Source organism: Enhydra lutris, unplaced genomic scaffold (genome assembly GCF_002288905.1).
Source record: "Enhydra lutris kenyoni isolate GAN:26980312 unplaced genomic scaffold, ASM228890v2 scaffoldscaffold1, whole genome shotgun sequence".
In the NCBI taxonomy this organism is placed as follows: domain Eukaryota; kingdom Metazoa; phylum Chordata; class Mammalia; order Carnivora; family Mustelidae; genus Enhydra; species Enhydra lutris.
The window spans coordinates 67971677-67984340 of NW_019154085.1; the positions used below are offsets into that span (position 1 = coordinate 67971677).

Sequence of the window (12664 nt, forward strand, 5' to 3'; positions counted from 1 at the left end):
ACAAGTTAACACTATAGAGTATTGATTCTCCCAAAATGTGTCAGTGTGTGGGGTATTAATTTCTATCCCCATAAATCTGCTTCTGCTTCAAGAGTTTGGCCAATAAATTTTTGTGAGGAATATAATCATTGCAAACTACTTTCTACAGTCTGAATCTTGGATTCCTAATAATCACATTTTCATCAATAACCTGTAGGGCTCTGTATCATCTTAAAGGAAGGACCCCTCATTTTTTTTCTCTATAAATGCAGTTTCAACACAAGTGTCTTGTAATTGGTAATAAGTCAGGAAACTGCAGAATTATAAATGACATAATCTTAGAGCCAGAACAACCCACTGAAATAATCTACTCCAACTCCCTATTTTGCATTTGAAACTCCTGGAATCTAGGGGCCTCCCATTCTTCCTCCACCTTCAGAGGAATCTTCCTATTGACATCTCCTAGTATGAAGCCTTAGGAGATATGCCTTTTTAAAAGAAATTAGTGGTTTTTTATTTTTTTTAGAGGTTTTATTTATTTATTTGAGAGAGAGAGAGATAAAGAAAGAGCATGAGCAGGGGGAGAGGCAGAGGGAGAGGAAAAGGGAGATGGAGATGCAGACTCCCTGCTGAGCTGGAAGCCCAACATGGAGCTTGATCCCAATGACCTGAACAGAAGGCTCAACCATCTGAGCCACCAAGGTGCCCCAAGAAATTCACATTTTATGATGTTAATCCTTATAGTTCCCTCTGTCCCAGGGTCAGGTTAGGTCAACGGTCTCAGAACTTCAGACAATTCTTAGCTTTCTGCCTCTTTTTCTTTGTACCTTAAATTAATAAAATAATAAATTCACTTACTCCTTCATCCCTTCACTCAACAAACATTTCTTGAATGCTACTATGGACCAGGTCTGATCCCTGGGTTAAGAATTACTCTCACCCACTAGGGGCGCCTGGGTGGCTCAGTTGGTTGAGCGGCTGCCTTCAGCTCAGGTCATGATTCCAGGGTCCTGGAATGAGTTGGGCTCCCTGCTTATCCCTGCTTAGTGGAGAGCCTGCTTCTCTCTCTCCCTCTGCCTGCTGCTCTGCTTCCTTGTGCTCTCTATCTCTCTGTCAAATAAATAAATAAAATCTTTAAAAAAAAAAAAAAAGAAATTACTCTCACCCAATACAGACATGTGACATTTTTAAAGTGCTTTCAAAGAATAAAAAAGACCATCTATTGATATAATTTAAAGATTTCATGTTGGATTAAAAAGCAAAGTGTAGAAGAGCATATCTATGACACAAACATTTGCTAGGAAAAAAGAGAAGATAAAGAACACGTATGCATACACAGAAACACAATCCATGTACACATATATTTACTTGTATATGTACAGAATACTTCTGGAAGGAAAATCATGTAATTAGTAATACTGGCTGCCTCTAGGAAGGGGAACTGGGTGGCTGGGGGCCAGGGTTTGTAAAAGAATTATTTGAATTTTGATCTTTATGAAGTGACTATCCTCCCCCAAATAAACTAAATTACAAATAAAATCAGTGGACTCAATACTTTCATAATTTTAAAGAAGCTCCAACCCTCAGAACAAGCAGTTGCCCACAGTCAGGTTCATCCTTGTTATAGATATCCTTGTAGTTTTCCTTTTCTTTCCATTTTTTATCTTTATGGCCTTGTACATGGATCTCCACCCATCTGGCCACAAGACTTCCTTCCCATCAAGGCTGAATCGTATCCGGCAGCAGCACTGCTATAAAGACAGAAACTCCCATCTGTATTTAAGGTCTGAGAAATGAAAGTAGATCTCTGTAACAAAAGAACTATGTGAAGTTTAAGTCCAAAACATGCTCACATCTGCACCAATGGAAGGAAGCCCATATATGGTTAATCTAAAAATGTCATACATTATCTTTAAAATAGTTCTATCTCTACTTTTAAAAACTGGAGTATACCTGCTATACTGTGTGAGAAAATAAAAAACATTCTGAAATCAGATTCAGGAGGAATTAGCAAACTATCAAATTTCCCCAGGGTCTTCTCACACCTTCTTCTTTCTACCTTAAAAACTGTCTTTGTAACTCACTCTATGCTGGTAAAAAATATTTGTTTAATAAAAAGCAACCACCTAAGAAGAACTACAATTAGTCAAATCTCTAGTATCTGAGTTTCAATACCAAGCTACTGTGAGGTGAATTTGAACCTATCAGTAACTAGCATGTAGTATTACACCTTGATTAATTTGTGGAAATATTCCCCTAGGAATTAACTGCGGGGAAGGGCGTAAATAGCAGGACCGTAACTTGAAAGAAAAGATGTTCATAGCACTGCCATTTAAAATAGAAAGAAGTGGCAGGAAAACTTAAATATTCAACAACACAGGAATGACCAAGCAAGCCATGCAGGTCAAAACACAATAATCTTCCACAGCAATTAAAATTTAAAGGATAATGATATTAACAGAAAATATTCACACAGACTATACACTGCAACTCTAAAATTTATTTTATGCTGATTTATAATAATCAGATGAAAATTTAGAGCAACGGTAACAATGTAATGATTATTAGGTAGTTCGTTCTTTTAGAAAGGTTTACTGCATCTTACACATAAAAACAGAATCTTAGTTGAATGCTTCATCCAACTTGCGTATGAAGTTTCCTCATTTGATGAGAGGTTGAATTAGGGTATCTCTAGGTTCAATGTCTAAAAAGTCTATGTACCTTCTTATTAAACCCCATGAATTTATGGAGAACATTAAACAGTGTCAGTTCTACAAACTACAAAATCTTGGCTCAGACTGTGATCTTAAGTATGAGCCTGTACTACTACGTTTTAATTTTTCCAGCTTGTAAAGAAGGTGAATGTGCAGCAAGGGGACTGGAATCTGGCTCAGATTCCAAATATATCAAGCATCTAGATTCAACCCTAGACTATGCAATCTTTAAAAAGGATCTGATTACTATGGGAAGACCACAGTCAAGGGCTGCTAACCTGTATACTTCCAAGCCTTCTCCAAGGATTTCCCACACTTCAGGAATTAAGAGAAACAAACAAACAAACAAACACAATCATTATACCAATAAAAACAATAACATATATTGTTCATTATGTACCAGGTACTATGTCAAATGTTTTACTTGGATTTTTTCCCCATTTAATCCTAATAATCTCTCTCAGACATACTACTATTCCAATTTACAGACAAAGAAGTTCAAGGTCAGAGGAGACAGAAAATTTCCCAAGGTCACCCAGCTAGAGCCAGGACCTGGGTCATGTCTATTGGACTTAAAAACTCATGTTTTTGGGGTACCTGGCTGGCTTAGTCGGAAAAGCATATGACTCTTAATCTTAGGGTTTTGAGTTCAAACCCCACACTGGAGTAGAGATCACCAAAAAAAAAATAAACTTCAAAAAACTAAATAAATAAAGCTCATGCTCTAAACCATCACACTACATTGCCAACCTAAACAAAATCAAAATTAAACCTCTTCAAAATATCCCTGAAAATAACCTGTTTTTTTTTTATTTTGTACTTTCCTCTCATTATGAAGCATCAAACTGAAATTAAAACTCCAGTATGACATAATCAGTATGACTGAAATCAGTATGACTGAACTGTGAAAATAATGCTGATTGAAGGGAACCTTCATAAAAACAGATAAAAAATGCAGAATTAATTAAACACCATTTGATTTATATAAAATAAAAGCTATGCAAGATTATATGATGAAATTATGATGAGCAATGGGGAAACATAAAATGCTCTATGAGAATAGACTGGCTTGTGGGATAGATACAAAACAGAAACAGCACCCAGCATAGGTTGGGGTGAAGGCTAAAGGGCTGGAACTTTTTTGTTCTTTGCTTTTAAAGTTGTGCTCTCAGCAGTTATCCCAATCAATGCTGGCAACTCATAGTTCCCAGTAAGATGTGACAGCTTCTGAGATGCCACAGAAGCTCAATCAGACTCACAATTATGGTTATGAGACAACGTAAACACCTTTAGCATATGAGTTAATTTCCTGAACTTTAAAGGTGTCTGTGATAACGGGAAGTGGAAGAGCTATTCTCCTGACCATGAGTGAAAAATTTAGTTTCAACCTGCTGTTAACTCATTTCAAGTTCAGGCCAATAAAGTTGAATATAGTGTGGACAAATCTGCCCTGTGTTAATCTTGTCCAAAAGATTTTCTATTTATTTACTTATTAGCTTATTTTAAAGTAAACTCTACCCTCAACATGGGGCTCAAATTCATGACCCTGTGATCAAGAGTCACATGCTTTACTGGACTGAGCAAGCCAGGAACTCCCAACCGATTTTTTTTTTCTTTAGCAAGTGACTGATTTTCTTACCTTTTTTTATTATTATTTTTATTATGTTATGTTAGTCACCATACAGTATGTCATTAGTTTTTGATGTAGTGTTCCAAGATGCATTGTTTACATATAACACCCAGTGCTCCATGCAATCCATGCCCTCCTTAATACCCATCATCAGGCTTACCCATCCTCCCACCCCTCTCCCCTCCAAAACCCTCAGTTTGAGTCCCAGAGTCCACAGTCTCTCATGGTTCGTCTCCCCTTCCGATCCCCCCCCATCATTTTCCCCTTTCTTCTCCTAATGTCCTCCATGCTATTCCTTATGTTCCACAAGCAAGTGAAGCCATATGATAATTGACTTTCTCTGCTCAACTTATTTCACTTAGCATTATCTCCTCCAGACCCATCCATGTTGATGCAAAAGTCCAGCTGATTTTCTAAACAGGTGTATCAATGATCAATTTTTCTTGGAGAAGCAGTTTTTTCCTTTCATTTTCCTAGGCTGTGGATTCAGAGTTAATTGGTTTTTGCCAATGGCAGTAAAAGGGCTGTAGTAATGTGTTTAACAACAGACAGATGAAGCAAATTCTCAATTATTCACTGATTAAATTCAATACTGCTGAGGGGAAGAGGGAATGTGACATATTAACTATACTTAAATATTCAGAATTCACCCTGAATCACACTGAATATCATAACTAAGAAATTGAATCAAACCATTTATGTATCTGCCATATATGATATAATTAATATTAATTATGAAAAATTATCTTGTTACAATGTAACAAAAAGCAATTTAGAGTTATTTTTGCACATCAATTACATCAGATACCTGAGCTCTCAAAGTTGGAAATTTCCACGTATCACTGATGAAAGTTCATTGTGGTCTATACTTAAGAAAAAACTCTTGGGGCACCTGGGTAGTTGGTTCTGGTGTGGATCATGATCTCGGGGTCATGAGATCAAGCCCCCTGCCACACCCCTGCCAGGGCCTAGCCCGTTTAGTCTATTTGACATTCCTTCCCCTCCCTCCCCCGTCCCCCTGCTCACTCTTGTGTAAGCAAATGTTCTCAATCTCTCTAAAGTAAATAATTAAATAAAACCTTTTAAAAAAGAAAACTCTTATGAAAAGTATATATATATGTGTGTGTGTGTGTGATATGTATATAACTTAAGATATTATTTTTTAGTAATCTCTACACCCAACATGGGGCTCAAATGTGGGGCACCCAACTTTCAACCCTGAAATCAAGAGTCACATGCTCCACTGACTGAATCAGCCAGGTGCCCTGTGAAAAGTATATTTCTAACAGTAATGCATGAAATTTTAAACAACCAAAGCTGACTTAAAAACAAGTACTCTAAATTTATTGGTGTACAAAACTTTCAACTACTCTATTTTTTTTTTTTTTTTTACATAGGACACTTCCAAGTGGTAAAGGAATTCACAAGGTAAGGTACAGTGGAATTCTTTTACCACTTTGCTGGACACAGACAACTCATCCTAGATAGGTAACTATTTGCAAGAATATTTTAAAGTAAAGTGGAAAAAAAAATAGCAGCTGCTTTTGTTACTGAGTTTTAAAAACTCATTACATTTTCTAAATAACCAGCTAAGCTATAACACACTGGAGATGTTTTTAGGAAATTATAAAATATAATCATGTTAACTCAAAACTGCCAAATGTATTTTCCTTATTTCTCTGAATTAACCCGCTTTTAAAAGAAATATGAGCTATCATAAAATTTAAAGGAAATTACCAAAAGGAAATGTGGAATTAAAATGATTAATTTGGGCATCTAAGTGAAAGAAAAATTGCTCACGAGAGCTTGGATGTTATACATTTTAATCACAGGAATGAAATGTCAACTATCTCACATTAAAACACCGTACTACTGGTGATGCTTAAGCTCTTATTTTCAGACTGTGAGGGTGTTTCCTGACTTCAGTTCTCACAACATCTGAGACAATAGGTGAGAAATGAGAAATGGGAGCGACAGGAGAGAGTGACACACACAGAGACCAAAAGGAGTGTGCTAGAGAGGAGGCTAGCATAGCTGAACCACCAGTATTTCCTCCCAGGGGCATTAAAATCAGTGAAATAAGATCAATGGACAGTGTTTATGCTATATGTCTGCAAATAGAAAGCTCTGTGATGGGAGAAAACGTGCTCTTTCAAAGACTGAGGACTCTCCTGGATAAGAAGAGATGGTGGTTCCTAACAGGCACAGAATAAGAACAAGGTCAGAGCCTCCTTTGGGTTTTCACAAAGTTTGCTAGTTGAGCTTTTTTTTTTTTTTTTTTAAATATTGTATTTATTTATTTGACAGAGAGACACAGCGAGAGAGGGAACACAAGCAGGGGGAGTGAGAGAGGGAGAAGCAGGCTTCCCACCAAGCCGGGAGCCCGATGCGGGGCTCGACCCCAGAATCCCGGGATCATGATCTGAGCCGAAGGCAGACGCTCAACGACTGAGCCACCCAGGTGCCCCAGCTAGCTGAGCTTTTAACCAGATCCATTCACCTTGACCTGTATTCATCAGAGATGCTAAATATCAAACCGGAAGCCTCGCCTAGGGCTTCTGCTGCCCATCATGATGGTCTCCGATGAATGGAGGAGCCAGGAAGGGTGGTTGGGAAGGTATGTACTCTCAGTTACGTCCTGTCACTCAATATATTCCTCAGGACAAAAGTTCCCTTTCTCTGCCATCCTCACAGCACCCTCGCTTACACGTGATCACAAAGTTACCGGCATGGAGGGGTCTCCTTGTGCCGGTTCCCTGACATGTGTGAAGTTCACTGCACTGAGTCATGCTCCAGGGCGGGGTGGGGCCCAGTAGAATCCTGCATCACTTTGAGCCATTTTAAAATGTCATCTTTACTTCCGTGTAAAGTAAGGCAGCCAGAACACTTGCTTCAAAAGTGACTGGACATGCTAATAAGCAAGCCAAATGCTTCAAAGCAGTATCATCAGTCCTCTCCAGCCTGCTTTTCCTGCTTCTGTAGAGAGAGGCCAGTCACCACCTTTCTATTTCAGTCACACTATGGTTCTGTGGGAACTGTCATTTTCCTTTACTGCGGTTTCCAAGGCTCTAAAATAACCTTCTCATTAGCTTCACTCAAGTTCATTGTTAACATAAATAGGCCAAAATAGGCAGCCTCGTACAGTACAGAGCACTTTAAGGGAACATTATCAGCACTGCTCATCTATTTACGTCCTAAACAAATATTCAAGACAGCATGAAAAAATTCTTGGTTTTTCATATCAGGAAATATACTGGAGATAGTTCTTAACTTCCTGGAAATGAATTAAGATGACTGATAACTTTTAATTCTGTTTAGGCTTGACGCTTTCTGTTACATCCAGGTGGCCACTAGCAGAAGCTTGAGTAATGTGGAAAATATGTCTGTGCAGCTGCTGGCAAAGAAGCAAAATTATACTTCCTCAGAAACAGTGTGACAGAGTTCCTGCAAAGGAATGCAATGTTGGCTGATCTGTAAGCAGAACAGCCACTGGTATGCACCCTCCAATCCAGCGCCAACACTCCCTGGCCATATCCCACTCTGGAACTGCATGGCGGGCGCTCATAAAAATAGAATGGTTCCATTGTGGCTCAGGTGCTTTTCTTTCCTGTCCACCCTCCAGGACACATTCATGCTTAGGATGAGGAAGGAGAACTAGCTTTAATGAAAAGCAAACAATGCCAGAGGATAAAGTAAGTCATCGATGGTGGCAGAGGATAAGGCAGGGCAGAAGTGCCCCCTTCGCTACCTAAGAGCTGACCCCTTAGCTCAGTGTCCACAGCTACCTCTGCTTGCAAACCTTAGCCACAATCATAGACTGAAGTCACTAGAGTAATAGTTAGCTATCAGTGAAATTAGAGATTTGCACTATGCTGGGCTTGCACAGAAGATTTCAAACATCTTCCCCAGGGTCGTTTCAGAACACAGGATCAATCTGGAAACAAAATTCTATTGCAGGGGTTGGCAAACTTTTCTGTAAATGGCCAGATAGTGAGTGGTCTTTGTGGGCTATATATGGTCTGTTAATCACTACTCGACTGTGTACATAGAGCTTAAAAGCAGCCACAGACAATATGTACACAAATGAGTATGTCTGTGTTCCAAAGAAACTTTATAAAAACAGGCAGTTGGCTGGATTTGGCTCCTGGCCATTGTTTTTGGACACTCGCTCTATCTAGTAGGTAGACTGATATTGCTACAAGAGTGATGAAGAAATGAGGATGACCAGAACCAAGCTGTTCTGGTAAAACTAACCTAGGGTATTAGAAGCCAGAATAATACTTGCTCTTCGTGGGGTCAGAGGGGTTGGGGGAAGTACTGTTGTTGGGACAGAAAATCAGGAAGTTTCTGGGTTAATAGTAATATTTTGTTTCTTGATGTGGATGTTGGGAAAACTTATCGAGTTTTGTGACAATTCATTTACGAGTTGTGAAAATTTCTCTGTGTTTGGTACTTCAGTAATCTTTTTTTTTCTTTTTTTAAAGAAAAAAGAACCAATCTGTTTTAAGGAAGAAATCATTTTAAGAGAAACAAGGTAGAAAAGCTTATCTCAAGAGTGTACATGTTGGTCAAAGTGTACCTGGATTCCTAGCTATGGCAGTAAGAAGGACACAGACCAAATTTTTTTTAGCATGCTTTAAAAGAAAAAATGTGGTAAAAAACACATAACATAAAATTTGCCATCTTAACCATTTTTTAGTGTACAGTCCAGTAAGTGTTAAGTATATTCACTTTGTTGTGAAACAGATGTCCAGAACTTTTTCATCTTGCAAATCTGAAACTCTCTCTGTTAAACAACAACTGTGTTTCCTCCTCCCCACAGCCCCTGGTAACCACCATTCTACTTTCTGTTTCTATGAATTTGACTACTTTAGATACCTCATAGAAGTAGAATTGTATAGTTTTTTGCCTTGTTTGTGACTGGCTTATTTCATTTAGCATAATATTCTCAAGGTTCATCCATGTTGTGGAATATGACAGGATTTTCTTCCTCCTCAAGGCTAATACTCCATTGTGCATATATACCATATCTTGTTTATACATTTATCTGTGAAAGGATATCTGGGTTGCTTCTACCTTTTGCCTATTGTGACTAGTGTTGCTATGAACATGTGTGTGAATACATCTTTAAGACCCTGTTTTCAGGGGCACCTCGGTGGCTCAGTGGGTTAAAGCCTCTGCCTTCGGCTCAGGTCATGATCCCAGGGTCCTGGGATCGAGCCCCACATCGGGCTCTCTGCTCAGCAAGGAGCCTGCTTCCTCCTCTCTCTGACTGCCTCTCTGCCTACTTGTAATCTCTGTCTGTCAAATAAATAAATAAATAAATAAATAAATAAATAAATAAATAACTCTATTAAAAAAAAAAAGACCCTGTTTTCAATCCTTTTGGCTCTATATCTAGAGGTGGGATTACTAGATCCATTTTTAATTTTCTGAGGCACTTCCATACTGTTTTCCATAGAGGTTGCATCATTTTACAAGTTTACCAAGTCCGCAGTGCCAAAGGGTTCATTTCTCTACATCTTTACCAAAGCTTGTTTTTGTGTGTGTATGTGTGTGATAGTAGCATTAGCCCATTTCTTCAGAAGCCAGCTTTGAAGGTTGGCAAGGTCTTACCTCAATTAAACCCGGAGTATCAAAAGGCCTTTAAGAAAAGTACTTTGAATCCTTATGAAACTTGAGGTTTATCCTAAAGGGCCACAACATTTTGATATGACTTTGCCATTTTTGCTCTAAGTTTCTGAATTTGTTAAACACTCCTTGCCAGTACAACGCACAACAGCAGACTAAAAGATGTACAGCAAGAGGAAATTTTTAAAATTTCCTTGTGTGTATCTCCCAAAAAAAGGTAATACCATGATTACCAAAAAAGCAACTAAAGAGTCATCTGTAACTTATTTCACTAACTTTGGTCCCATTACACTAGAATAATGGAATTCTCCCAAATGGATCAAGTGGACTGGCATAGAATACTCCAAAGTAATGACACAATTAGGAAGAGAATGTGTGAACTGAATCATTGGAAGGCCGAACAGAAGAACCAAGCTCCAGGAGCTACAACACGTAGTTGCCTACCTTGTTCTTCCAGAAGGACTCGCACAGCTGAGTTTTCCTCTACTTTTTTCCCAGCTGCTGCTTCTTCTTCTTCGGACCACTGCATGTGATCCCTACCAAAAAATGAAAAGGTTGTAAAACCTGCTTCATAACAAAGGCAAAAAAAAGCGTGACAAGGGATACATCTTTCTTTCTAGAATAATCAAAGGCAAATGATACAGACTAATTCCATGTTGAATGAATATATTTTGTGTCAGATGTTTCTTCTGATAGTGCTGGTACAACCCTAGAACTCCTACAGATCTTCTGTTAAAATGTGACTGGGTTGCAAGCCCAACAACCTTTTGGAAATGATTGCTGAAGCCATGTCCCAGGAGCACTATGGTGTGTGATTATTTGGGTGCTAGTATGGTTTGCTGTATTTTACTCTAAGGCTATATTTATTTGCCTTTTTGTTCGTTTATGAATACATCATTCTTTTTAATAGTTTTAAAATCTCCTTTTACAATACTTATATTCTAATACTTCACTATCATAGAGATGAAAGTTTAAAATTATTTTGTACTTACTCTCATTTTTTTATTATGTTCAGTTAGCCAACATATAGTACATCATTAGTTTTTGATGGAGTGTTCAATGATTCATATAAAGCCTAGTGCTCATTACAACACGTGCCCTCTTTAATACCCATTACCTGGTTACCCCATTCCCCCATCCCTTTCCCTCTGAAACCCTCAGTTTGTTTCCTGGAATCCAGGGTCTTTCATGGTTTGTGTCCTTCTCTGATTTCTTCCCAGTTTTCCCTCCCTTCCCCTATTGTTCTCTGTGCTATTCCATATGTTCCACATATGAGTGAAACCATATGTAATTGTCCTTCTCTGCTTGACTTACTTCACTTAGCATAATCCCTTCCAGTTCCATCCATGATGCTGCAAATGGTGGGTATTCATCCTTTTTGATGGCTGAGTAATATTCCATTGTATATATGAACCACATCATCTTTATTCATTTCATCTGTTGAAGGACATCTCAGCTCCTTCCACGGTTTGGCTATTATGGACATTGCTGCTATGAACATTGGGGTGCATGTGCCCCTTCTTTTCACTACATCTGTATCTTTGGGATAAATCCCTAGTAGTGCAATTGCTGGGTTGTAGGGTAGCTCTTTTGTTATTGTTGTTGTTGATTTTTTTTTAAATTGGGGTATCTCTATTTTTAATGTCTTTCCATACTGTTTTCCAGAGTGGCAGTATAGCTTGCATTTCCTCCAACAATGTAAGAGGGTTCCCCTTTCTCCACATCCTTGCCAACATTTGTTCTTTCCTGTCTTGTTCATTTTTGCCATTCTAACTGGTGTAAGGTGGTATCTCATTGTGGTTTTGATTTGTATTTCCCTGATGGCTAGTGATGCTGAACATTTTTTCATGTGTCTGTAAGCCATTTGTATGTCTTTGGAGAAGTGTCTGCTCATGTCTTCTGCCCACTTATTGACTGGATTATTTTTTTGGTATCCTCAGTTTTTTAAGTAACTTTAGATTTTTCTTACTGGTCGTCTTAATTTCTGTAAATGGATTCTTTAACATTTAAATAATAGAATAGTTGATATAGTATATAAGAAGGTCAACTTTCCAAGATCTGGCACTTTCTGTAAGTATTTTCAGTTACAGAATTTATACTTCCTATGCAAGAAGATATTATTTTCTGCTGCTAAAATGTTTTAAAGCAACATCTTTATACAAAAAAGGTGGGGTTTTTTGGGGTTTGTTTTTACAAAATTTGTATTTCCTTTTTTGCAATAGGTAAGGTTATAAATGAATGATGTAATTTCCTGGAATAAACTATTTTTCTAAACAACAAACCACATATCCAAAATTCAAGCTCCACATATCCTATTGATAATTGTAAGAAAAATCTCTCCCATTGTTATCTTCATATATTTGTAGCTATCTCACTGATGAAAAAAGGGTGAAATACCAAATTCTTGACATGCATCATAATGGTGGAGCACTTAGGATGATCATAATTGTTATAATGATAATTACTACTATTATTTATTTTGTTGCTAGGCATTGAGCTTACCATATTATACACATATATGTCTTACTTAATCCTTTCAAAAACCCTATGAGGGGGTTATAATCATGCTCATTTTCATAACAGGAAACAGAAATTTAGTAACTTACTCAAGGTCATATAGCTTTAAGTGACAGAACCAGAATTCAAACCCAGGTTTGTTTCACTTTAAAGTCTATCTTCTGGACCATTACTTCACATTCTATTACTGTCT

At 37.9% G+C, this 12664-nt stretch overlaps 1 protein-coding gene across 1 annotated transcript in view; it reads right to left on the reverse strand.

Moving 5' to 3' along the window:
* Positions 1–12664, reverse strand: part of LOC111141979 (methyltransferase-like protein 8) — a 71929-nt gene that overhangs the window by 15064 nt on the left and 44201 nt on the right. The window contains exon 4 of the mRNA XM_022494876.1: positions 10399–10490. Coding sequence (XP_022350584.1) covers positions 10399–10490 — 92 coding nt within the window. The remainder of the gene's footprint in view (positions 1–10398; positions 10491–12664) is intronic.